The sequence below is a fragment of the Hyperolius riggenbachi genome, chromosome 1 (genome assembly GCF_040937935.1).
Source record: "Hyperolius riggenbachi isolate aHypRig1 chromosome 1, aHypRig1.pri, whole genome shotgun sequence".
NCBI lineage: Eukaryota > Metazoa > Chordata > Amphibia > Anura > Hyperoliidae > Hyperolius > Hyperolius riggenbachi.
In genome coordinates this window covers 124,532,284-124,558,197 of record NC_090646.1, presented here as the reverse complement: position 1 = coordinate 124,558,197, position 25,914 = coordinate 124,532,284, and the positions used below count along the sequence as shown (strand labels likewise).

General features: G+C 45.7%; 1 protein-coding gene across 1 annotated transcript in view; it reads right to left on the bottom strand.

Moving 5' to 3' along the window:
• The window catches only part of TMEM33 (transmembrane protein 33), a 38,299-nt gene that overhangs the window by 10,207 nt on the left and 2,178 nt on the right, over window positions 1-25,914 (bottom strand). Inside the window, exons 2-5 of the mRNA XM_068268153.1 lie at window positions 15,775-15,830; window positions 13,135-13,229; window positions 9,240-9,427; window positions 1,059-1,126 (exon numbers count right to left, since the gene is read on the bottom strand). Coding sequence (XP_068124254.1) covers window positions 1,059-1,126; window positions 9,240-9,427; window positions 13,135-13,229; window positions 15,775-15,819 — 396 coding nt within the window. The 5' untranslated portion in view covers window positions 15,820-15,830. The remainder of the gene's footprint in view (window positions 1-1,058; window positions 1,127-9,239; window positions 9,428-13,134; window positions 13,230-15,774; window positions 15,831-25,914) is intronic.

Sequence of the window (25,914 nt, the reverse complement as noted above, 5' to 3'; positions counted from 1 at the left end):
GGTGTTCCATGCTAGCCTGCTCTGCTATAATCACAGAGTGACCAGGACTCACTATACTCTGCAAAGGAGGCTGGCTGGAGTATGGTGCTCCATGTTAGGCTCCTCTGCTATAATCACAGAGTGAGCAGTCATCCCTAATTCCCTATATGCTGCAGAGGAGGCTGGCTGAGGTATGGTGCTCCATGCTAACCTCCTCTGCTGTAATCACAGAGTGAACAGGCATCCCTATATATACGCTGCAGAGGAGGCTGGCTGGGCTATGATGCTCCATGCTAGCCTGCTCTGCTATAATCACAGAGTGACCAGGACTCACTATACACAGCAGAGGAGGCTGGCTGGGGTATGGTGCTCCATGCTAGCCTCCTCTGCTGTAATCACAGAGTGAACAGTCATCCCTATACGCTGCAGAGGAGGCTGGCTGGGGTATGGTGCTCCATGTTAGGCTCCTCTGCTATAATCACAGAGTGAACAGTCATCCCTAATTCCCTACACGCTGCAAAGGAGGCTGGCTGGGCTATGATGCTCCATGCTAGCCTGCTCAGCTATAATCACAGAATGACCAGGACTCACTATACACAGCAGAGGAGGCTGGCTGGGGTATGGTGTTCCATGCTAGCCTCTGCTATAATCACTGAGTGACAAGGACTCACTATACGCTGCAGAGGAGGCTGGCTGGGGTATGGTGCTCCATGTTAGGCTCCTCTGCTATAATCATTGAGTGACCAGGACTCACTGTATGTTGCAGAGGAGGCTGGCTGGGGTATGGTGCTCCATGCTAGCCTCCTCTGCTATAATCAGTGACCAGGACTCACTATACGCTGCAGAGGAGGCTGGCTGGGGTATGGTGCTCCATGCTAGCCTCCTCTGCTATAATCACAGAGTGAACAGGCATCCCTATACGCTGCAGAGGAGTCTGGCTGAAGTATGGCGATGGGTAGGTAGGTGCCTCCAGCTGCCTGCTAAGACTGCAAATAGGAGGGGGAATTCACTGCTGTCAGCAACCTCTCTGAAAAAGGCCTAACTTTTTTTTTCTAGAGGAATTCGTAATTAATACTCACATCCAGAATCTTTTTTGTCCATGCTGATGCGTGAAGCAATGAAAAAAGCAATACCGGAAATATGCTCACTGAAAATCACTGTTAAGGAAAAAACAACTTTTCTTTTGCGTATTCTACATGGTAAAGAAAACCGTTATAAAGCAGCCGGCATGCACAAGAAACTTCCCACTGTCATTATTATTTTACTACATATGTATATACTGTATATATTCTGCAGTGTTTATAGTGTACCAGAGACGTCGCTACCTAAAGATTTCATACTAACCCGGGGCTTCCTCCAGCCCCATAAGCACGTATGATTCCCTTGCGGTCTGCTGCTCAGCTGCGATCAGCCCTGGTAACTGGCTCCGTCGCATACAGTCTGGGCATGCGCAGAAGACCACGACTGACGCGAATGAGCCAGTTACCAGGACTGATCGCGGCAAAACGGCAGACCACAAGGGAATCACACGTGCTTATGGGGCTGGAGGAAGCCCCGGGTTAGTATGAAATCTTTAGGTAGCGATGTCTCGGATTTCCTTTAACTTCACTTACTGTCCCTTAACCACTTGAGGACCTAGGGCTTTCTACCCCTTAAGGACCGGCCACTTTTTTTCCATTCAGACCACTGCAGCTTTCACGGTTTATTGCTCGCTCATACAACCTACCACCTAAATGAATTTTGGCTCCTTTTCTTGTCACTAATAAAGCTTTCTTTTAGTGCTATTTGATTGCTCCTGCGATTTTTACTTTTTATTATATTCAGCAAAAAAGACATGAATTTTGGCAAAAAAATGATTTTTTTAACTTTCTGTGCTGACAGTTTTCAAATAAAGTAAAATTTCTGTATACATGCAGCGCGAAAAATGTGGACAAACATGTTTTTGATAAAAAAAACCCCATTCAGTGTATATTTATTGGTTTGGGTAAAAGTTATAGCGTTTACAAACTATGGTGCAAAAAGTGAATTTTCCCATTTTCAAGCATCTCTGACTTTTCTGACCCTCTGTCATGTTTCATGAGGGGCTAGAATTCCAGGATAGTATAAATACCCCCCAAATGACCCCATTTTGGAAAGAAGACATCCCAAAGTATTCACTGAGAGGCATAGTGAGTTCATAGAAGATATTATTTTTTGTCACAAGTAAGCGGAAAATGACACTTTGTGAAAAAAAAAAAAAAAAAAGTTTCCATTTCTTCTAACTTGCGACAAAAAAAAAATGAAATCTGCCACGGACTCACCATGCTCCTCTCTGAATACCTTGAAGTGTCTACTTTCCAAAATGGGGTCATTTGTGGGGTGTGTTTACTGTCCTGACATTTTGGGGGGTGCTAAATTGTAAGCACCCCTGTAAAGCCTGAAGGTGCTCATTGGACTTTGGACCTCTTAGCGCAGTTAGGGTGCAAAAAAGTGCCACACATGTGGTATTGCCGTACTCAGGAGAAGTAGTATAATGTGTTTTGGGGTGTATTTTTACACATACCCATGCTGGGTGGGAGAAATATCTCTGTAAATGACAATTTGTTAATTTTTTTTACACACAATTGTCCATTTACAGAGATCTTTCTCCCACTCAGCATGGGTATGTGTAAAAATACACCACAAAACACATTATACTACTTCTCCTGAGTACGGCGATACCACATGTGTGGCACTTTTTTGCACCCTAACTGCGCTAAAGGGCCCAAAGTCCAATGAGTACCTTTAGAATTTCACAGGTCATTTTGAGAAATTTCGTTTCAAGACTACTCCTCACGGTTTAGGGCCCCTAAAATGCCAGGGCAGTATAGGAACCCCACAAATGACCCCATTTTAGAAAGAAGACACCCCAAGGTATTCCGTTAGGAGTATAGTGAGTTCATAGAAGATTTTATTTTTTTGTCAAAAGTTAGCGGAAATTGATTTTAATTGTGTTTTTTCACAAAGTGTCATTTTCCGCTAACTTTTGACAAAAAATAAAATCTTCTATGAATTCACCATACTCCTAACGGAATACCTTGGGGTGTCTTCTTTCTAAAATGGGGTCATTTGTGGGGTTCCTATACTGCCCTGGCATTTTAGGGGCCCTAAACCGTGAGGAGTAGTCTTGAAACGAAATTTCTCAAAATGACCTGTGAAATTCTAAAGGTACTCATTGGACTTTGGGCCCTGTAGCGCAGTTAGGGTGCAAAAAAGTGCCACACATGTGGTATCGCCGTACTCGGGAGAAGTAGTACAATGTGTTTTGGGGTGTATTTTTACACATACCCATGCTGGGTGGGAGAAATACCTCTGTAAATGGACAATTGTGTGTAAAAAAATCAAAAGATTGTCATTTACAGAGGTATTTCTCCCACCCAGCATGGGTATGTGTAAAAATACACCCCAAAACACATTATACTACTTCTCCCGAGTACGGCGATACCACATGTGTGGCACTTTTTTGCACCCTAACTGCACTAAGGGGCCCAAAGTCCAATGAGTACCTTTAGGATTTCACAGGTCATTTTTGTTTCAAGACTACTCCTCACGGTTTAGGGCCCCTAAAATGCCAGGGCAGTATAGGAACCCCACTAATGACCCCATTTTAGAAAGAAGACACCCCAAGGTATTCCGTTAGGAGTATGGTGAGTTCATAGAAGTTTTTATTTTTTTGTCACAAGTTAGCGGAAATTGATTTTAATAGTTTTTTTTCACAAAGTGTCATTTTCCGCTAACTTGTGACAAAAAATAAAATCTTCTATGAACTCACCATACTCCGTACGGAATACCTTTGGGTGTCTTCTTTCTAGAATGGGGTCATTTGTGGGGTTCCTATACTGCCCTGGCATTTTAGGGGCCCTAAACCGTGAGGAGTAGTCTTGAAACCAAATGTCGCAAAATGACCTGTGAAATCCTAAAGGTACTCATTGGACTTTGGGCCCCTTAGCGTACTTAGGGTGTAAAAAAGTGTCACACATGTGGTACCGCCGTACTCAGGAGAAGTAGTATAATGCGTTTTGGGGTGTATTTTTACACATACCCATGCTAAGTGGGAGAAATATCTCTGTAAATGACAATTGTTTGATTTTTTTACACACAATTGTCCATTTACATAGAAATTTCTCCCATCCAGCATGGGTATGTGTAAAAATACACCCCAAAACACATTATACTACTTTTCCTGAGTACAGCGGTACCACATGTGTGACAATTTTTTGCAGCCTAGGTGCGCTAAGGGGCCCAACGTCCTATTCACAGGTCATTTTGAAGCATTTGTTTTCTAGACTACTCCTCGCGGTTTAGGGCCCCTAAAATGCCAGGGCAGTATAGGAACCCCACAAGTGACCCCATTTTAGAAAGAAGACACCCCAAGGTATTCCGTTAGGTGTATGGCGAGTTCATAGAAGATTTTATTTTTTGTCACAAGTTAGTGAAAAATGACACTTTGTGAAAAAAAACCAATAAAAATTAATTTCCGCTAACTTTTGACAAAAAATAAAATCTTCTATGAACTCGTCATACACCTAACAGAATACCTTGGGGTGTCTTTTTTTCTAAAATGGGGTCACTTGTGGGGTTCCTATACCGCCCTGGCATTTTACAGGCCCAAAACCGTGAGTAGTCTGGAAACCAAATGTCTCAAAATGACTGTTCAGGGGTATAAGCATCTGCAAATTTTGATGACAGGTGGTCTATGAGGGGGCGAATTTTGTGGAACCGGTCATAAGCAGGGTGGCCTTTTAGATGACAGGTTGTATTGGGCCTGATCTGATGGATAGGAGTGCTAGGGGGGTGACAGGAGGTGATTGATGGGTGTCTCAGGGGGTGGTTAGAGGGGAAAATAGATGCAATCAATGCACTGGGGAGGTGATCGGAAGGGGGTCTGAGGGGGATCTGAGGGATTGGCCGAGTGATCAGGAGCCCACACGGGGCAAATTGGGGCCTGATCTGATGGGTAGGTGTGCTAGGGGGTGACAGGAGGTGATTGATGGGTGTCTCAAGGTGTGATTAGAGGGGGGAATAGATGCAAGCAATGCACTGGCGAGGTGATCAGGGCTGGGGTCTGAGGGCATTCTGAGGGTGTGGGCGGGTGATTGAGTGCCCTAGGGGCAGATAGGGGTCTAATCTGATAGGTAGCAGTGACAGGGGGTGATTGATGGGTAATTAGTGGGTGTTTAGGGTAGAGAATAGATGGAAACACTGCGCTTGGGTGGTGATCTGATGTCGGATCTGCGGGCGATCTATTGGTGTGGGTGGGTGATCAGTTTGCCCGCAAGGGGCAGGTTAGGGGCTGATTGATGGGTGGCAGTGACAGCGGGTGATTGATGGGTGGAAGTGACAGGGGGTGATTGATGGGTGGCAGTGACAGGGGGTGATTGATGGGTGATTGATAGGTGATTGACAGGTAATCAGTGGGTTATTACAGGGGAGAACAGATGTAAATATTGCACTGGCGAATTGATAAGGGGGGGTCTGAGGGCAATCTGAGCGTGTAGGCGGGCGATTGGGTGCCCGCAAGGGGCAGATTAGGGTCTGATCTGATGGGTAACAGTGACAGGTGGTGATAGGGGGTGATTGATGGGTAATTAGTGGGTGTTTAGAGGAGAGAATAGATGTAAACGCTGCGCTTGGGTGGTGATCTGATGTCGGATCTGCGGGCGATCTATTGGTGTGGGTGGGTGATCAGATTGCCCGCAAGGGGCAGGTTAGGGGCTGATTGTTGGGTGGCAGTGACGGGGTGATTGATGGGTGATAGGTGATTGGCAGGTGATTGACAGGTGATCAGTGGGTTATTACAGGGAAGGACAGATGTAATTAATGCACTGGCGAATTGATAAGGGGGGGGTCTGAGGGCAATCTGAGCGTGTGGGCGGGTGATTGGGTGCCCGCAAGGGGCAGATTAGGGTCTGATCTGATAGGTAACAGTGACAGGTGGTGATAGGGGGTGATTGATGGGTGATTGATGGGTAATTAGTGGGTGTTTAGAGAAGATAACAGATGTAAACAATACATTTGGGAGGTAATCTGACGGCGGGTTTGCGGGCGATCTAATGGTGTGGGTGGGTGATCAGATTGCCCGCAAGGGGCAGGTTAGGGGCTGATTGATGGGTGGCAGTGACAGGGGGTGACTGATGGGTGATAGGTGATTGGCAGGTGATTGACAGGTGATCAGTGGGTTATTACAGGGAAGAACAGATGTAATTAATGCACTGGTGAATTGATAAGGGGGGGTCAGAGGGCAATCTGAGCGTGTGGGCGGGTGATTGGGTGCCCGCAAGGGGCAGATTAGGGTCTGATCTGATAGGTAAAAGTGACAGGTGGTGATAGGGGGTGATTGATGGGTGATTGATGGGTAATTAGTGTGTGTTTAGAGGAGAGAATAGATGTAAACAATGGATTTGGGAGGTGATCTGATGTCGGATCTGCGGGCGATCTATTGGTGTGGGGGGGTGATCAGATTGCCCGCAAGGGGCAGGTTAGGGGCTGGCTGATGGGTGGCAGTGACAGGGGGTGATTGACGGGTGATTGATGGGTGATTGACAGGTGATTGACAGGTGATCAGGGGGATAGATGCATACAGTAAACAGGGGGGGTGGTCTGGGGGGGGGGGGGGTCTGGGGAGAATCTGAGGGGTGGGGGGTGATCAGGAGGGGGCAGGGAGCAGGGTGGGGGATAAAAAAAAAAATAGCGTTGACAGATAGTGACAGGGAGTGATTGATGGGTGATTAGGGGGGTGATTGGGTGCAAACAGGGGTCTGGGGGGTGGGCAGGGGGGGGGTCTGATGGGTGCTGTGGGCGATCTGGGGCAGGGGGGGGGAAAAATCAGTGTGCTTGGTGCAGACTAGGGTGGCTGCAGCCTGCCCTGGTGGTCCCTCGGACACTGGGACCACCAGGGCAGGAGGCAGCCTGTATAATACACTTTGTAAACATTACAAAGTGTATTATACACTTTGTATGCGGCGATCGCGGGGTTAACATCCCGCCGGCGCTTCCGTATGGCCGGCGGGATGTTGCGGCGGGTGAGCGGCGCCAGGCGGAGGCTCGCGTCACTGATGACGCGATCGCTCCGCCCATGCCCCTACAAGGACCGCCGCCAATTGTCAATACGGCGGTCCTTGCGGGGTGCACTTCCCGGCCGCCAATTGTACATACGGCGGTCGGGAAGTGGTTAAGGGGCTTCACAATCTAGCACAATGTAGGGTAAATCCTGAGGGAAGCCAATTAAAGAGAAACTGTACTCAAAATAAAAAATTGCTTTTTTTTTTTTTACAATATTAATTTATAAATTATTTAGTGAATGTTTGCCCATTGTAAAATCTTTACTACATCTTTAGTCCTGTCAGGTGTTTCGTTGTCCCTCCCAAATCAGGTTTGCTCCTCCCCTGTTATCAGGTTTGCTCCTCCCCTGTTATCATGTTTGCTCCTCCCCTGTTAAGAGCAAGTAATAAAAACAGTATGATCGTGAGGCAGTACAATAGAGAGCCCTATTAGAGGGAGGCACTATAATAAGAAGAAACGCTACCACAGACTACTATAATAGGGAGCAGTATAGAGGGGGAACATGGAATGAGGGCCAAGCAAGGACACTGTTACAGTTAATACATTTTTTAGCCATACCTTCTGTTAAAGACCACTTGCTAAATATATCCACATTTCCTTCACTAATTCAGCGGTTCCCCCTGAGATTAAAAAAAATAATTGAAGGGCTCCTCCAGGATTAAAAGGTTAAGAAATACTGCGCTAGATGGAACTCATCCAGGACAGGTGGTCTTGGTCATCTCAGCTGAGAGATGCAAAGTCAATTAATGCTTTACACACAAATGCTCATTCAAAACATAATGACAAGGAACCACTATCCCTACAGCTAATTAAAAGTCAGAGGTCTTAAGCTGAGTACACACGTACGATAACGATCGTTCAAAAACGAACGATAACGACAATTGGACCGATAATCGTGCGCTCCAAATTTTCCAACGATCGTTTTTTGGGACGATAACGACCGTTATCGTTCAATTCGACCGATCCAACCCGGCGGATTTTTTCGAAAGATAATCGTTCAATCGTTGCAGTGTGTACAAAGATCGTCCGATAACGCATGTTCTTATTGCCTGTCATAACGTCACTTCCGTTTGCGCACGCATTTTTTAATCGTTCGTCGTTCAGTACTTTATACTTATATCGTTCACGTGTGTACACAATTGTTCATTACGAACGATCTTTTCCGTCTAATTTGAATATCGTGTAAACGTCACGAATCGTTCGTAACGAACGATCTTTATCGGACGTGTATACGAACCTTAAGTTGGCAAAAATAAATGCATTATTATGCATAGTTACACACCGGGCAGAGGTTCCCCTTGTTAGTATGGGTCCTAACTCTATCCCTATGACATGCATAATGCAGCATATGAGCATTCAGTGCATCAACCTATCAAACAGATTAGGAGCACATATCTTTATCGCTCCTTCCATGTGGCAGATAGTGCATGGAGACTAACCTCTCAAGGGCGCTACAATGTACTTCCACTCGCACCATATGTATATTGAGAGGTTACTTTGAAGCACTATCTGCCTCGTGACAGGAACGATAAGGATATGTGCTCCCAATCTGTTTGATATGAGAGCTATGGAGGCGGAAATCTTGATCTCCTAAAAAGTGAAAATTGCTCGTTTCCAGTCAATAACACTGATCATGTGGAAATAATGGTTTCTACTGAACTCTGCTGGAACAAGAATACAGATCAGATAAGTCAGAGCAACTGATCAGCATACCTGTTTCAGGAGTATGATTCGCTACGTATCTCAGGGAGTGAGCATTTTTGGATGGAGACATAGATGGCAGCCTCCACTCCCCTCTAATGACAAGGGTTTAATCAAATTTACATGAAGATTTACATCTTCGGTAGTGTTTCTGTTCAAATCCGGGTTTCCAACAAAATCGGGGATTACACCACACACTTCAGTACCTCAGGTAGTGAAGAGGGACAGGGGAAGGCTATTGATGTGCGGTCCATGCCACGCTTCACAAAACTTGGTATTAGGAAGGATTGGAAACACGGATTCGAACAGCAACACTACTCTTTGGTACTAAGGATGACCATGAATCATAGTTGTCGTTATGACATGTTCCAGAGGGACATCAGTCATTTTGTACACCTCAGTAATAATGTAAATAAAATAGCAGCAATCAAGGCATATAAAAGTAACTGTGAACAGAGGACATATTTGATAAAGGATACTAGTGACAGGGTAGGAGTTGACAAAAATGAGTGAGAACAACAGGTAGTGACAGCTGTCTTCTAGCAAAGCTTGGCTCAGGAACGCCCGGCTCAGCTGGAAGTGAGGTAACCGCTGGTGCAACCGTAGAGCACTGGTGAGAGCATTGGCCAGCAAGGCACGCTGATAGAAACTGGCAGCTTCATGTAAGCTGTAGAGGTGAGAATAGACAGAAGAAAGCAAGTTACCACCATACATGCTACACATGGAGATATACAATATAAGAGAACATTCCATGTGAACCTGAGATGGCACTAAAAGAAAAATGAATACATTACTGAGGCTTCCTCCAGCCACCTCCGACCGGATCGGTTCCTCGCTGTCTTCCCAGGTGCCTGGATCCTCCGGTATGACTCCCGGTAATTCAGCCAGTCAGGGTGTAGTGCACACGCACTGCTGGCCTGCGCTGACAGGCCAAATTACCGGGAGTCATGGCGGAGGATCCAGGAGGCTGAGGATGGCTGCAAGGGATCGATCAGGCTGAAGGGGGCTGGAGGAAGCCCCAGGTATGTAAACATTTTTCCTTTGGTGCCATCTCGGGTGCACTTTATTTTCAAAATTGCCATGGGACAGATTTTATTAAAACTACACTGGTCCATTCATAAAACGAGACATTAAAGTGGATCCGAGATGAACTTTTACTCATTGCATAATTGTGTTCCTTACATATAGTTTATAGGGCATTCCTCAAGCCAAATACTTTTTTATTTTAATAATTTAATTCCCTATAAACTAAACAAGCCTCGCCTACAGTTTTCAGAGTGCCAAGGCATTTTCAGACAATAGCAAGGGCTTACAGGAGCTCAGTCTGGGCAGGAGGAGGGGGAGGTGTTACTAGCCATTGATTTCAAAGGCAGAGGGGAGGAGGGAGAAGGAGAGGGGACAGATGAAAGCTGATAGCATCTCCAGCCCTTAGCCTGTGACAATATGACAACAAGAACATGGCTGCCCTCATTGTATCACAGGAATAAATAATCATACACTTTTTAAAGTTTTGCAGCTAGATATGCTGTGTAAACTATCTAAACTTTAGATAAGCTATATAGACAGACAAGTTACTTGTTATAGTTAGTTTTTCATCTTGGATCCGCTTTAAGCCACCAGAATGCTACACGCATGAATAGCGATAATTTTATGTTAAAGACAAATTCCATAGTAAAAAAATAAACAAAATAAATACAGACATTCCGCCATTCCCCCTGTAAAATGAAATGAAATTATGCACACTAAAGTAAACCTATGCAGATCCTAATTGTTTGCTGCTATTAGTTTTGTCCCCTGGACTAGTCATTTGACTGCAGAATGCTGATAAGGGTTTGCTCAGAAGCATTAATATAATTCCCCCCATTCCTCAAATGCATAGGTGAGGAATGTGGTGCTAACACAAAAAAGGAACTGCAAACCTTGTAAAATCATATTATAAATGCTTAAAGAGAGCCAGAGACGAAGCACCCTCATGTATTTTATTACATTTATCAGTGGGAACATGACAGTAAACACCTACCCTGCTTTTAGTTTTATTCTTCTCAGTCTAATCTATCTGTTATCAACTTTGATAAGAATCCACCGACTGATTCAGTCGAGGTTTGTCCTGGAATCATTATAGCTGAGTCACTCTTCTGTGGAGTCTTTTCAAGCCCAAGCCTGCCCCCTCCTGGCTCAGATTTCCTACTCAGAGCTGTTGAAATGGGAGGGGCTACTGCTGCCAAGAAAGAAGCTCTGAAACAGACACTGTATCTGTGTGCACTGTGCAGCCAGTCATTATCTACTGTATGCAGTTTCATTTCTATGAGAGACACTTCCTAAAGGCAGCCACACAGCATACCAGAATAATCAAGTTGAAAGCAGACAGATGAAAGGCTGCAGCAGCCCTGCTTGTCTATAGTCTCATATAGACTAGACAGCACATCCAGAACAACTCATACCCCGGAAGCAGAAGGGATATGAGCCAGCGGCCATATTGGATATTTCCTGGAGCAATAATGGATAAAAAACACTCAAAAAAGCACACCAGAGTGGCGAAATTATCAGGTAGAGCATTTATTCTTTACAAGCTATCAACTGATATGTTTATTTTGTGTGAATTGTTCATCTCTGGTTCCCTTTAAATAAAGCAGGGGAGTATACAAAGAATAATTAGAAGCTACAGTGTGTCTAAAATAAAATGTTTCCGTAATTAATTCATTGATAAAAAGCTGTTACTTTCTGGGTGGCCCTCATGTCTAGTGTGAGCCTACACTTACTGATTGCTATACAGGCATTTTGCAAGGCTGCAGCTTTGCTCCGTGTCCAGATGCTATGGAGGGGGGGGGGGGGGGGGAGGGATTATGGTGTGGCACATGATAGATTGGCATCCAGCAGGTAGTATAAGGAGGGGAACAATGCACTCACAGGCAAGATGATCCAGGCACTGAGGATCTTTTGGTGACCTAAAGGACATCAGCTGTACACATGCAAGATTCTAATCAGAGAGGGCCTGACCTGCCTCTGTTGTGCCTAGTATAGCATGTGTACAGGGCTGACATAGGGCAGCTCTCCCTCATAACTAAAGGCCATAAAACCTGTGTATGGCTGTGCAGACACATCTGATAGTAGGACAGAGATAAAATGTTCAATGAACTCCGTGAAGGGATAGCCCAAAAAATAAAGTGTGAACATAGGATTTAAAGAGACTCCGTAACAAAAATTGCATCCTGTTTTTTATCATCCTACAAGTTCCAAAAGCTATTCCAATGTGTTCTGGCTTACTGCAGCACTTTCTACTATCACAGTCTCTGTAATAAATCAATGTATCTTTCCCCTGTCAGACTTGTCAGCCTGTGTCTGGAAGGCTGCCAAGTTCTTCAGTGTTGTGGTTCTGCTATGAACTCCCCCTTCCAGGCCCCTCTATGCACACTGCCTGTGTATTATTTAGATTAGGGAAGCTTCTCTCTTCTCTCTTATAAGCTGGATAAATCGTCCTCTGAGCTGGCTGGGCTTTCACATACTGAGGAATTACAGACAAAGGCAAAGCTGTTTGCAGGAAGAAACGAGCAGCCTGAAACTTAAGTGCATGAGAACTGCAGGGGGAAAGAAACACACAAATGATCTCTTGAGATTCAAAAGGAAGGGTGTATACAGCCTGCTTGTGTATGTTTGTATTTTCTATGTGTGGACATACTGTACATCAACCTACTTCCTGTTTTGGTGGCCATTTTGTTTGTTTATAAACAAAGTTTTTAAAACTGTTTTTAACCACATTTAATGCGGCGAGGAGTAGCGAAATTGTTTTAGAGGGTAATAGGAGATGTCCCCTAACGCACTGGTATGTTTACTTTTGTGCGATTTTAACAATACAGATTCTCTTTAAAGGATACCACAACTGACATGTGGCATAATGAGATAGACATGGGTATGTACAGTGCCTAGCACACAAATAACTATGCTGTGTTCCTTTTTTTCTTTCTCTGCCTGAAATAGGTAAATATCAGGTATGTAAGTGGCTGACTCAGACAGGAAGTGACTACAGTGTGACCCTCACTGATAAGAAATTCCCCCTTTTTTATCTCGTTCTTGCTCTCAGAAGCCATTTTCTGCTAGGAAAGTGTTTTATAGTTGGAATTTCTTATCAGTGAAGGTCACACTGTAGTTACTTCCTGTCTGAGTCAGGACTGAGTCAGCCACTTACATACCTGATATTTACCTCTTTCAGGCAGAGAGAGAAAAAAAAGGAACACAGCATAGTTATTTGTGTGCTAGGCACTGTACATACCCATGTCTATCTCATTATGCCACATGTCAGTTGTGGTATCCTTTAAGGCTACTCATATTTTTACTCAGCAGACACATTTTACCTTGAATCAAAATGTCAATGCTTACCCCAGAATAGGAAGGATAAATAATGCTGAGCAATATACTGTGAACCATCGGGAAAGCCACATTGCAGTGTCAAGTTTATTCGCCAGCATAAATTGCTAAGGAAATAAGATAAACACAAGCATTACACTTAAATTAACGTCTAAATACAACGTGCACTTAAAACCGTGTGTTGCCTCTTGACAATTATTTGCATGATTAGTACTACATTACTGCTCACTGATCTCTTCCTGCTGATAAGTGACTGAGACAGCCAATCACATAATAATAGTGAGGGAATACATTCTGTCAACTGTTCAGCCAGAAGGTTTTAAAATACAGACAACATGCACAAATCAAAATTGGACGGGGGTTGAAAGAAAAAAAGAAAAACATTTTTTTTAAAGGATCTGAGCACCAAAATGTCGGATCAGCTTATTTTGGCGCGCGGCTCTGAGAGCCGAAACTGGGCGCCCCATAGCAGCAATGTTATGTAGTGCGGGGCGCGTAATGGTAATTCGGGGCTCTGGCGGCTGCCCAGACCGCAAATTACATCTCCCTCCGAATTTAGACAACTCGGAGGGGGAATAGTATTTAACGCTGCCTCTGTATTTTGCGGCAGCAGTGAAACCCGTCATTCAGCTGTCACCGCGCCGAACTGAGCGGTGCCGAAATGACATGCACCTCCAAAACGTAACAAACATTCTGCATTTACTTCTTGCTGCTCCCTCGCCCCCAGTATATATGCAGCCCTCTATCCCAGCATGCACTGCGGCTGGTGCCACATGACATCACTGCGGGCCAATTTGAGCTGCGGTACTGAGGCACAGGGAGAACCATGATGGAGGAACACACATTGATGGGGGCTACAGAGAAACCCCTGAAAGGTAAGTAAATGCTTGCTGTCCCCTCAAAAGCCCACCCCATTTACAAACCTCTCTTAGGGGGAGGTTTAATTTTGTTTTTCTTTACCTAGAAGCACCCAGGTCCTCAGTTTACTTTAAAGTAAATGAGGTACAAAATGAGATACTAAGAGAGGGAAGCCACAGGATCCTATTGAGGCTTTTCTCAGTGCACCCCCCCCCCCCTGGAAGTGTGCCCCCCCCCTGGAAGATTGGTGACAAGACATTGTCGCCAATCATATCAGGACCATGCACCTCTTCTTCCATCAGCGGGACCGAGCAATAGCTGCATGAGCATGCATGCGCAGTAAGCCTGAGCGGCACCAAGCTACTGCGCATATGTGGCCGCACAAACAACAGAACAGGAGTGTGGCCCTGATGAGGAACATCAAAGCACGAAGGAAAGTCTAAATAGAATTCTGAGGCTTCCTTCCCTTTAGGTACATTGTGTTGAATCCAAGCTTCAGTTCGGGTACCCTTTAAAGAGACACTGAAGCGAAAAAAAAACTATGATATAGGGGTGAACATTTACAACACAGCCACGAGTGCAGAGACAGTGGCGGAAACCAGACAGGTAATATATTAATGCATGGGCACTGGAGGTATATCTACATTAGGATGGGTGCAACTGGGAGTTTCCGCTGCGTTCATCGTTCGCGATTCCCGCCGGGTACCCGATCGAGCATTGTCAACCTGAGATTTTCCAGCATCCAATCGATACATGCAACCAATTTTGGCCTGAAATTAGTCGGATTATTGATCGTGCATGCTCTTAGCAGCACCAATTTTCACTTCAATAATCATCAAATCTGATGGTCGATCGGCCACCAAGTCTACTGATGTATGGCCACCTTTAGCTAGAAAAACAAAAGTTTGCTTTCCTAAAACAGAAAGAATTTGCGATAATTCAGGTTGGAGTGAGCTTGAGATGTCTCACAGAGCAACTCTGCTGAATATATGCAAATTAACCATTGTTAACCACCTTTAGCTAGAGTAGGGTAAATTCCAGAGTGACACAGGAACGGATAAGCAGTAGGTGCTGTAATCTACTAGAGAAGAGATATTTTTATTTTTTTTACTGACACTGCAAAGTTATCAAAGACTTTACTGGCAGTGGCAGCCACAATTTGTTTACTAATTTTTTTTTCACTGACGGTTGGCAACACTGAGTGTTACGTAGAGGTATAGTCACTAAACAGCGGTAAGCACAATAAATTCTTATGCACGATGAGTAGAGCATAAGGCATTGCAAGTAATGTATTGCATTACACTTTGATCATCGAGCGGTAAGACTCAGGGTATTCTGCTTACCACAGTTTAGTGAATATACCCCATAGTGGTGTTGGTTTGGGGTTAACCCTTGAACTGCCACTATACTTTCATGCTGTTAAAGATACTGAATGATTTCGCCCAGTTCTGCCACTCAATGCAGATACACACCTTGAAGCAATTGCACAGAAAGAATTTTGTGTCTGATGAAGCAGCCTGTGAGCTGTGAAACGTACATTGGGTGTTGCCTTTAAACAAGATTGTACAACTGCATTTGTGAGTGCAATACACACACTGTACTCTTGGATTGTTTGCTGGTGTTTATCATTACTGTGTCCCATTAAACCTCCAGAAATATCTTGCTCATTTATTGTGATTTTAGGGGGGTGGGCTGAGAAATGTCACTGATTACTCGCATATACAATGTTCGTTACTCTGGACCATGCAGAGAAAAATGAATGGAAAAGATAACAGAATGCAGATATTTACTCACCACTGCCCCTCCCTGAGGAGGACTGTTGGGAACAGAGTCCGCCATCGCTGAAGTTTCTAGGGAAACACAAGAAGCCAAATGTCAACATAACATTCTAAAATGATTACAAAACTATAAGTATGCAACAATGCGCAGTTTATTTTAACTAGAAACATATGAAATATTCCCAAAAAAGTGTCACTTTGTGGAGCTTTAACTGGAGGCTTCACTGACAAGACAAGTCTAGCTTTACTGCTGCAAAAAGCAATATTTTAGCTTAACAAATGCTAAGTTTAAACTTGTAAAGCCTTAAAGAAGATCTTTAGCCTAAACAAACATACTGTCATTAAGTTACATTAGTTATGTTAATTAAAATAGATAGGTAATATAATCTCTTACCCACCCTGTTTTAAAAGAACAGGCAAATGTTTGATTTCATGAGGGCAGCCATATTTTTGGTTGAAAAGAGGTGACGGAGCATGAGAGACAGTTCCAACTGTCCTGTGTGCTGATCACCCCTCCGAGGTTGCTAGGTGAACAACATAGGAAATCCCATCATGCTTTGCACAGCATAAGGGGAAAAAAAGCCCAGGCAGTTTTCTTTTATGGGTGGAGCTTAGCTAAAAATGCAGCTAAAAATGATGCTTTGGTAAGAAAAACAAAGTTCTGATGCTGTGAAACTGTTAAAGAAACACCAAGCCTTTTCAGTTCTGCTGAGTAGATTTTTAGTCCGGAGGTTCACTTTAAACATATCATAGATAACTTTGGCCAATATGGTCCTTAAAGGACTCCTGAGGTTAAAAAAAAAAAAAACGCAATCTTTAAAGGGAACCAGAGAGGAACCTTATCTAAGAAAATGAAAAAGCAGTTATACATACCTGGGGCTTCCTCCAGTCCCATACGCGCTGATCGATCCCACGCCGCCGTCCACCGCTGCCCCCAACTACGAGAACGGGCTCTCGTCGCTAACGTCATCAGAGCCGGGCTACGCAGGAGAAGTGCGCCCTCTACGTATCTCTCCATACACTCCTGCAGAGATACGCAAAGAGCGCACCTCTGCTACGCTTAGACTGGCTCTGACTGACAGATCAGTGCAGAGCCGATTCTCGTAGCTGCGGGCAGAGGAGGACGGCAGCGTGGGATCGATTAGCCCGTATGGGGCTGGAGGAAGCCCCAGGTATGTATAACTGCTTTATTTTTTCCTCTCTGATTCCCTTTAAGTACCAGGGGGTTCTTCCAGCCCCTATATGTCTTCTGGGTCCCCCGCTGCGGCTCCAGGTGCTCCCCGCTGTCCCACTGGTCGCCTGTGGGTCGGCGCTTCTGTGCATGCGGCGGGTTGCATGCGAGCCCACATTATCGTGGGGCGTACTCATTGTGAGTGTACTCACATTAAGCTTCTCAAGGCTTGGTTCCCATTTGTGGCGGGTCCATTTTGCACAGACCGGAGAGTTCTGGGTCTGGTTCGCCCTGCTTTACTGTCTCATTCGTAACCCGGAGGCAGATGCACAGTGGCTATAGGCAACGCATCCGCACATCTGGAAAAATGCAGCAAGAGCTTACAAAAACATACCCAACGGGTAAATTTTTGCAACAAGTGGGAGCCGAGCCTTCCTCTAGCTGGAGACACACCAGAGAGCATTTTTCAGGTCTTTTTTTTTTTTTTAAACGCGTCCAATGACTTACATGCATTATGCAAAACAGGCGAAGTACTACAGTACCAATTGCCAAAGGCTATATTTTTGAAGCAGGTGGTTTCGGCGCACGGAGCTCACCGCTGGGCACCGAAACCAGTGGGCCCACAGCAGCAATGTAATGCAGAGTAATTCAGGGCTTCGCTGGTTGCTGGACCCCGAATTACATCTCCATCTGAGTTGCGAAAACTTGGAGGGGGAATAGTATTTAACGCCGTTGGGGAGTTTTGCGGCAGCAGGGAGAGCAGTCATTCAGCTCTCCTGGCTCCCAACTATCCGGCGACGTGTACCTATTTCCACACATGCGATGTAATCCACACGCATGAAATCAAAAAGAGTTTTACCATGCATTTTTTCAGCATTGCAAGAACACATACAATTTTGTATGGTTTGTAATACGATTTTTTGCATGTCTTTTTCAGATTTCATGATTTTTGCCTAGCAACAGCTGTTACCCTACTAGTTAGCATGTTATAACCTCTCACTCACTTGCAGCACTAGTAAGAATAAATAGGAACTTTTGGAAAATAGAAGGAAATATAGATTTTATAGGAAATAGGAGATTTTTATTTTGGAAAAAAAAGCAATGCGATTTCCGCACAGAAACCGCATAGACATGCATTGTGGCACCATTGAAATACATTGGCTGCGAATCACATTTGTAGTGTGGAAAAATGGATTATGTTGTCAGATTGTTTCACACTCTTCGTGAAATTGCATTATATGAAAGCTAGCCCACTAACGTACATTGATGTGCGTTCCTATGCTTTTTTTTTTTCAAAAAATCATGTGAAAATGCAGCATAAGGGGTACTTGTTTGGATTAATCAGAAAAGGTGTGGGCACACTGTTGCGTTGCTGAGCTGATTTCAGCCTTATGCTGGGAATACACTGGTCGTTTTGGCGGCAGATAGATGGTTAGATAGATAATTTCCGACATGTCAGATCTCCCGTTCGATCATTTTGCCGCTCGATTCCTGATAGACGTGAATGGAAAAAGATAAAAAAAAAAAAAAACAAACGAGTGGAAGATAAGAGAATCAGGCGGAAAAAACAACCCTTGTATTCCCAGCATTAGCGTGCAATACGCAAGGAAATCAGTGCATAGATTGTACTGTCCAACAGGTACACTTATGCACTAGGTTTTGACAACAGGCAGCTGCATGCATTTCTATGCACAATGCAATGATGCTCCATTAAGTGTAGTTGCAGGGAGTCAGTGCATGGTTTAGGCCCTAAAGAAATGCTCTATCAAATCTTTGTGAATGGCCTTTCTAAATAAATAATTATCAGTAACCGCATATTACAAATGTTATATCTGCATCACCCAGCGCCCAAACAAGTGCCTAGTACCTACCATACAATTTTCTGTTATGCTGGGCATACACGGATGCAATTATGCGCCGGATCGAGCCGGTGGCTCGATCCTGGCGCATCCCCGCCGGCGCCTGTAACGATCCCCGCTCGTCCCCACGGGCGCTCCTTATCTTCCACTCGATTCCCCGCTTTTGTCCGCGCGCGGGGATCGAGTGGGGAATCTATCCGGCGATCGATTGATAAGCAAGGGATTCATCAGCGGATCGATTGATAAGCAAGAAACTTACCGTGTATGCCCAGCATAAAGCCTCATCTACACGTGTAGATGAGGCGGCGATCCGGCGGCTCGATAAGCCGCCGGATCGCCTCTTCCGCGTCCCCGCTCACCGGATTAGATACCCGCTCGTCCCCGCGCTGCTTATGTTCCGCTCGATTCCCTGCCATTGTCCCCTCGCGGGGAGCGAGCAGGGAATCGGCGGTGGGAAGATCCGTCCTGTCGATGTGTCTCGATTGATAAGCCACATCGCCGCCTCATCTACGCATGTAGATGAGGCTTTAGATTTTCTGTTAGATTCACTTGCCAGATAGATAATTTCTAACGTGTTGGAAATTATCGATCTAACCATCTATCTGCCTAGAAATTAGGCATTGTTCTACTCAGCAGGAGATAACCAGAAGACAATGCACCAGAGATAATGACCAGTCTCTACCAGTACTTTACAGAAAATAATCTAATTATAGAAAATCTTACATAAAATGTAACAGAAAATTGTATGGTGTCTACTAAGTTAAATGTATCTTATGCTGTGAATACACGGTACGTTTCTGTACCGCTGGCTTGATTACGGCGCGTCCCCGCGCACCCGGATCGATTCCCGCTCGTCCCCACAGGCGCTTCCTTATCTTCCGCTTCGTTTATTCTTTTGTCCTGCCCGCCAGGTATCGAGCGCGGAATCGATTCAGCGGGGTATCGGACACGCCAGATATTATCAATCGAGCCATCAGCAGCTCGATTGATAAAAAACGTACCGTGTATTCACAGCATTAAGGTGGCCATACACTGGTCGATTTGCCATCAGATTCGACCAACAGATTGATCCCTCTCTGATTGAATCTGATCAGAAAGGGATCGTATGGCTGCCTTTACTGCAAACAGATTGTGAATGGATTTCAGCATGAAATGCTTTAATGCTGAAATGCATGAAAAGCTGCCCCCCCCCCCAGCTATATATTACCTGCTTCGGCCGGCGCGAATCCCCTGGTCTCCGCTGTCTCTTCTCCAGCTTCTTCTCTTTACTTCCTGCCGGGGGAAATTTAAACAGTAGAGGGCGCTCTACTGTTTAAACTTCCTGCCGGGACAGGAAGAAGTGAAGCCTGCTGGACCCGGGAGCCCAGCGCGGAGATGGAGCAGAGGTGACTCGCGGCGGCGGAACAGGTAATGTATTGCCTCTGTATTGCGTCCAATCAGCAAGGAGGAAAGGGACGCGGGCGGGGACAGGAGCTATTGAGGAGGTGGGGGAGTGGCGGAGATTGATAGACAATTGTAAACCGTCGGCTGGTGACACGCTACGTGTCGACAGCGCGGCTGTGATTTATGGGGGGCAGATCAGAGCGCAGGGGGGCCCTGGAGGGACGATATATATATAGCAACAGAGGCTGGTGATTATATGCACAGCTAGCCTCCGTCTGCTATTAGGATTCTTAGAACCCAACTCTGGTTCTCTATAAGGTGGCCATACACTCGTTAGATTAGCAGCAGATAGATCATCAGATAGATTTCTGATCTATCTGATGTGTTTAAGAACATTTCAGTATAAATCTATTGAAAATCGACCTGATGGCATTTTTTTGCCATCAGTTTATCATTAGGTCCAATGCAAAATGATAAGCAATCTCAACAGATCGACCTAGATTTTCCAGCATGTCAGATCGATTGAAATTGATCGAAATCGGCCGCAAATCGATCGATTGGTCAATCGATTTGCATCCGATCGGCTGCTAATCAGCTCAGTGTATGGGCCCCTTTACTGACGTCTCACTAGTTGTATTTCGGTTCGTCTGCAGAACATTCACTAGAAGGGCTGAAAGCTCATTTACTGATAGTGGAGCTCTAGACCCATTATTATAAGGGCCACACCAGCTAGCACATAACAGTATGTTTTACCTGCATGATGCATGTGACCGCTTCCTGCCAGCCTCTGTGATCACAAATTATACAGTGTCACTATACTGGACGCCCTATTGCATAAACGTCACATAAATCTCTACCTTTCACAAGAGAAGAGCATACACCTTAAAACAGCAGTATAAATAAATGAGTCTATGTAATTAAACTGGACCTGAACTCTAGTGCAGGACTCTAGCGCCTGCACAGTACAGCCCGCCCCACGCCCAGCAACCATAAGAGGATCCTTAGAGGCTGCTATGTAAAATAAGGGGGGCCTGATCACGGGAGCTCAATTGAAGGAGCGCGGACCTGCCCACACATGTGCAGATGTCCGTCACCACAGCTATGGTCTAGTGACGCACTGGAAGGCAGCACAGGAACACAGACTGCAAGGGGCTGGAAGAAGTCCCAGGTAAGTAAGGATTACCTTTTTGTTTTCAGCTCAGATATCCTTTAAAGGGGAACTGAAGAGAGAGGTATATGGAGGCTGCCATGTTTATTTCCTTTTAAACAATACCAGTTGCCTGGCAGCCCTGCTGATCCTCTGCCTCTAATACTATTAGCCATAGCCCCTGAACAAGCATGCAGCAGATCAGGTGTTTCAGACTTTAAAGTCAGATCTGATAAGACTAGCTTCATGCTTGTTTCTGGTGTTATTCAGATACTACTGCAGAGAAATAGACCAGCAGGGCTGCCAGGCAACTGGTATTGATTAAAAGGAAATAAATATGGCAGCCTCCGTATACCTCTTACTTTAGTTCCCCTTTAAAGCAGGGGTCCCCAACCTTTTTCAGCCTAGAGACCACAATTTTTCTAGACGAGGAGATGGACTAATCCAAAATCTGACAGATCTGCCAGTTTTTTACCACTTACTATAAGTGACAGCAACATAGGAAAAAAAATAATTTATAGTGCATTTTACTATGGGAGAAATGTACATTTTATATGAATGTATTTAAAATTTTACAATTTTCCACCATAGAAGCTTTTTATTAACCACTTTATGCCATTGGCTGAAAAGAACAAATGCATGCACAATAGCGGACTTGCACAAACCCTATTTGCACTAAAGGTGCACAAATAGGACATTGATAAACTTTCATATGGCAGGAAGTGGTTAAGAGGGAGAAATGGGAGAGTGGTAGGAGGGACCAGCGCAGCAAGCCCATCCTTTCCTGTCTGAAAATTTGACTTTAGCCAAAAGGCAAATTTTTCAAGGAGTGATTACAGGTACTCGGGAGGACAAGTAGAGGAACAGACAATGCGCAGAGGTATGTGAATCCTGCATGAACATAATTCTGTCCTCATCTTAGATAGCTCTGCCTCGGGTTGAGCCTCCTTTAAGCATAGGGTTCGTTCAGGTATATTCTGACACAATGGAGTGGGGTCGTGCTGTGGACAGTCATATTGAATCTTCTGTGACCCTTCCCAACTGCACACCAGATTTTCCAGAGCAGGCGAGTGAACTTTTGAACCCATTTAGAATGCTGAGTGTCTAAACTGCAAATATTAGAGAATGATGCAATGTTATAAAAAACACTATATAACTGAAAATAAAAATATTAGAATATTTTCTTTGCTACTAAAATTCTAGTAATTATCTGTATTACACAACCAATTCATTATATCATTATTTTTCACTTCAGTGTCTCTTTAAGTGTTCCTGAGATGAAATAAAAGGAAAAATGCATACATACCTGGGGCTTCCTCCAGTCCCCTTTGGCCTGATCGCTCCATCGCTGTCGTCTTTTGCCTCCTGGATCCTCTGCAATCCTCCCGATAACATCAGCCAGTCAGCGCAGGTGCAATGCGGCCGGGAGCATACTGCAAATCCGCAGCAAGCCCCGACTCCCAAAGTTACCGGTAGCCAAAGCGGAGGATGGTGTCGAGGGAGCAGTAAGGCAGAAGGGGGCTAAAGGAAGCCGCAGGTATGTATGAATTCTTCCTTTTGTTTAATCTCTGGTTTAAGGTGACCATACATCAAGCGATTTGGTGGCCGATCGAGAAAGACAGATCTCTCTCCCGACTGAATCTGATCTGAGAGAGATCTTTTGGCTGGCCATACACTGCAAGCTGATTGCAGCATTTAATTTTTGGGAATCAGCCTTGTGAAGCCGCCTTGCCACCCCCAGCCACGTCTCACCAAATGTTATGTGCCCTTGCATACCCAAGCATTAAAACACTTTACCTGTCCGCTGTACTTCCGCATTGGTGCCCCACGTGGCTGCCGGCATTATAGCACATGGGGCGCTTGTGCGGCAGACACTAGCGGGCGACATAACAGGTAAAGTATTTAAAGAGAACCCGAGGTGGGTTTGAAGAATGTTATCTGCATACAGAGGCTGGATCTGCCTATACAGCCCAGCCTCTGTTGCTATCCCAAACCCCCCTAAGGTCCCCCTGCACTCTGCAATCCCTCATAAATCACAGCCACGCTGCTGACAAACAGCTTGTCAGAGCTGGCTGTGTTTATCTCTATAGTGTCAGTCTGCTGCTCTCCCCACCTCCTGCAGAACTCCAGTCCCCGCCTGCATCCCTTCCCTCCCTGCTTATTGGAGGGAAGGGACGGGGGCAGGGACCGGAGCTATGCAGGAGGCGGGGGAGCAGCTGAGACTGACACTACAGATGTAAACACAGCCTCACAGCATGGCTGTGATTTATGAGGGATTGCAGAGTGCAGGGGGACCTTAGTGGGGTTTGGGATAGCAACAGAGGCTGGGCTGTATAGGCAGATCCAGCCTCTGTATGCAGATAACATTCTTTAAACACACCTCGGGTTCTCTTTAAAGTGTACCAGAGACCAGCTGATTAAAGATTTTTTTTTACTTACCTGGGGCTTCCTCCAGCCCCATAAGCACGAATGCGTCCCTTGCCGTCCTCCTGAGTGCCTCCGTTAAGCTGCAATCTGCTCCAGTATTCGGATGAGTGATGTCAGCAGGGGCCTTCTGCACAAGATGGGCTCAACTGAGCAGAATACCGAAGCTGATCGCGGCTTAACCGAGCACTGCGGGAGGACGGCGAGGGACGCATCCATGTTAATAGAGCTGGAAGAAGCCCCGGGTAATTATAAACACTTTATTATTCTCGACTATGGGTCACTTTAAATGCATGGGCATCGGGGGTACATATAAAAGGTAGCCATACACTGGTCGATTTGCCATAAGATTCGACCAACAGATAGGCTGCCTTTACTGCAAACAGATAGTGATCGGTTTCATGCTGAGATCGATTCACAATCTGTGAAGCTGCCGCCGCCCCCCCACATACATTACCTGCTCCAGCCGGCGCGAGTCCCCCTCTGTCCCCGCGGCTTCTTTTTTCGCGCTGGGTTCCGGACCGGCTGCAGCTTCATTGAACTGCCTGTCCGGGGAAGCTTAAAGTAAACCTTAAATGTAAAAAATAAATTGAATTTTACTTGCCTGGGGCTTACCTCAGCCCCCTGCAGCTGATCGGTGCCCACGGCGAGTCGCTCTGATGCTCCGGGTCCCGCTGGCGGCCACTTCCGGTTTCGCCGTCAGGACCCGTCAGGCTGGGGAACGCGGCTGATACTACGCGTTCCCATCCAAAATAGCACCCCTATGCGGCCATATGGCCGCATAGGGGTGCTATTTTGGCTGGGAATGCGTAGAAACGGCTGCCTTCCCAGCCTTAGGGCGAAACCGGAAGTGGCCGCCAGCGGGACCCGGAGCACCAGAGCGACTCGTCGTGGGCACCGATCAGCTGCAGGGGGCTGAGGTAGGCCCCAGGTGAGTAAAATTCAATTTATTTTTTACACTTAAGGTTCACTTTAAACAGTAGAGGGTGCTCTACTGTAGGGTTGCCGCGATTTACCGGTATTACGGTTTATCGGGGTTTTACAATGCATGGTAACCGTACCGTGCACTTTTAGGAAATACCGGTTTAGGCTGCATTTCCGCATCCACCGCTCCGGCATTGTCCTGCTCTCCGTCTCCCTCCAAGTTAGGAAGGCAAGCTCCCAAAGCTAGTTCCCGATTGCGGGAGGCTTGCCGACATGAGTGCAGGAGCTGGGTGGTGAAGCGCGTCCTGTAATGATGACGCGGCCACGGCTGGAGCGCACACAGATCTTTTTCCCCGGCAATGTATCTGCTTGTGTTATTTTTAATTGTGGACTGTAACACAAGAGCAGAGGGGGAGACACCAGGTGATTCCTTTCAAAATAACTACACTAAATGAGAAAAGGCTACAGCCCGTGCTCCCTCCTGCTCAATGCACGCAGTCTCCTTCCTCCCCCGACTGCAGAGTTGAGCTTAAAGGGAAGGTCCAAGCAAAACAAAAAAAAATGAGTGTCACTTACCTGGGGCTTCTACCAGCCCCATGCAGCCATCCTGTGCCCTCGTAGTCACTCGCTGCTGCTCCAGTCCCCCTGGGAGGTCGGCGAGCCACATTGCGTACATTTTTACGCATTCCCACTAGTGCAGGAACATTAACACATACATTTTTACGCATTACTAGTTCAATGCGTAAAAATGTACGCATTGAACCAGTAATGCGTAAAAATGTACGTGTTAATGTTCCTGCACTAGCGGGAATGCGTAAAAATGTACGCAATGCGGCCCGCCGACCTCCGAGGTCAGCAAGCTGCCAGCGGGAGACTGGAGCAGCAGTGAGTGACTACGAGGGCACAGGATGGCTGCATGGGGCTGGTAGAAGCCCCAGGTAAGTGAAACTAATTTTTTTTATTTTGCTTGAACCTTCCCTTTAACACTGATACAGATCAGTGTTCAAAGGAATGGCCAGCGCTCCTCCCCCATGAAAATGAACACTGCCGCCCACCCGGGAGAAGGAGAGAGAGAAAGACACACTGCACGTGGAGTTGAAGCTATGACGGCAGATAACTAGCAGTGCTGCTGTGGGAGAGGTGCAGTATTTAAATGCAGCCAGTGTGTATATTTATGGCATGTGTGTGTGATGTGTCTGTCAGATGGATGTGTGTCTGCCTGATGTATATGTGTGTGTGATGTCTGCG